General features: G+C 60.7%; 1 protein-coding gene across 1 annotated transcript in view; it reads left to right on the forward strand.

The window, feature by feature from the left end:
- Window positions 1–19: 19 nt before the first annotated feature.
- Window positions 20–1,113, forward strand: part of LOC102039835 (zinc finger protein 777-like) — a 10,282-nt gene continuing 9,188 nt past the window's right edge. The window contains exon 1 of the mRNA XM_031062812.1: window positions 20–69. Within this exon, the coding sequence (XP_030918672.1) occupies window positions 20–69 (50 nt within the window). The remainder of the gene's footprint in view (window positions 70–1,113) is intronic.

Genomic DNA, 1,113 nt, shown 5'->3' on the forward strand with positions numbered 1-1,113 from the left:
CCACAACGGAAGCGCCGCCATGGCCCAGCCGGAAGCGGCGCCCCGGAAGCGCCGCCATGACCCCGGCACGTGAGGCGGGGCCGGGGCAGGGGTCAGATCCCAACGGAACCGGAATGGGAACGGGAACGGGAATGGGAATGGGAACGGGAATGGGAATGTGGCCCGGCCCTTCCCGGGAGGGATTGTCCCCCCTTCCCTCCCCTGAGGCCGTTCTCTCCCGTCCTGTCCCCGTTCCCTGCGAGTGCAGGCCGAGCCCTTCCCGGATCCAGCCCGTTCCCATCCCGTTTGGCTCCAGAGTCACCGATTCTCTCGAAATCCCAAATTTAGCGTCAGAATCCTCAGGTTTTCCACCAGAGATCTCTCAGATCTGGTCCTGACTCTGTGATTTCCCATGGCCTTGCCTGAGGCCTGCGCTCATGTTCCCCGCTGCCCGCTCATCCCTCCTGGATTCACCTCCTCCAGATTTCCCTCTTCTCCTGGGTAAATTTCCCAGTGATTCTGTATATCCCGTGTGCAGCTTGTCCATGATTCCCTTCCCACCAACCCCCTGCAAGCAGTCTCCATCTCCCCCCTGGAATTCCCTGTGGAATTCCTCTGTCCTGCCTGAACCCTTCACATCTGCGCCACCAAAAGCCAGAAATTTGGAATGAATCAAGTTCCATCGTGTCCTAGGGATCCTCAGGAGTGGCCACTGATCACTAAACGGATACAGCGAGCCTGGTTTAGTTTAACAACAATCCCAGAGCCTGCAATTGTGGGGGTGATTGCAGCAAGAGGAGCAGGATCCGGAATTGCTGTTGGCAGGATGATCCTGAAATCCCCTCCCAGCCCAGGCCATGCCAGCATTCCAGGGCTCCGTGAGAGGCGTGCAGCAAGAGCAGGACCCCAAGGCAGAGTTTTTGGGAGGAGTTTCCTCCAGCTCACCCCTGACCCAGGCCCGGCCCTTTCCCCTCCCTGTGCCCGGCAGCTCCGGCGGCTCCGTGAGAGGCGTGCAGCAAGAGCAGGACCCCAAGGCAGAGTTTTGGGGAGAAGTTTCCTGCAGCTCACCCCTGACCCAGGCCCGGCCCTTTCCCCTCCCTGTGCCCGGCAGCTCCGGCCCTGAGTGACCTTCCC

Source organism: Geospiza fortis, unplaced genomic scaffold (assembly GCF_000277835.1).
Source record: "Geospiza fortis unplaced genomic scaffold, GeoFor_1.0 scaffold178, whole genome shotgun sequence".
Classification (NCBI taxonomy): Eukaryota; Metazoa; Chordata; class Aves; order Passeriformes; family Thraupidae; genus Geospiza; species Geospiza fortis.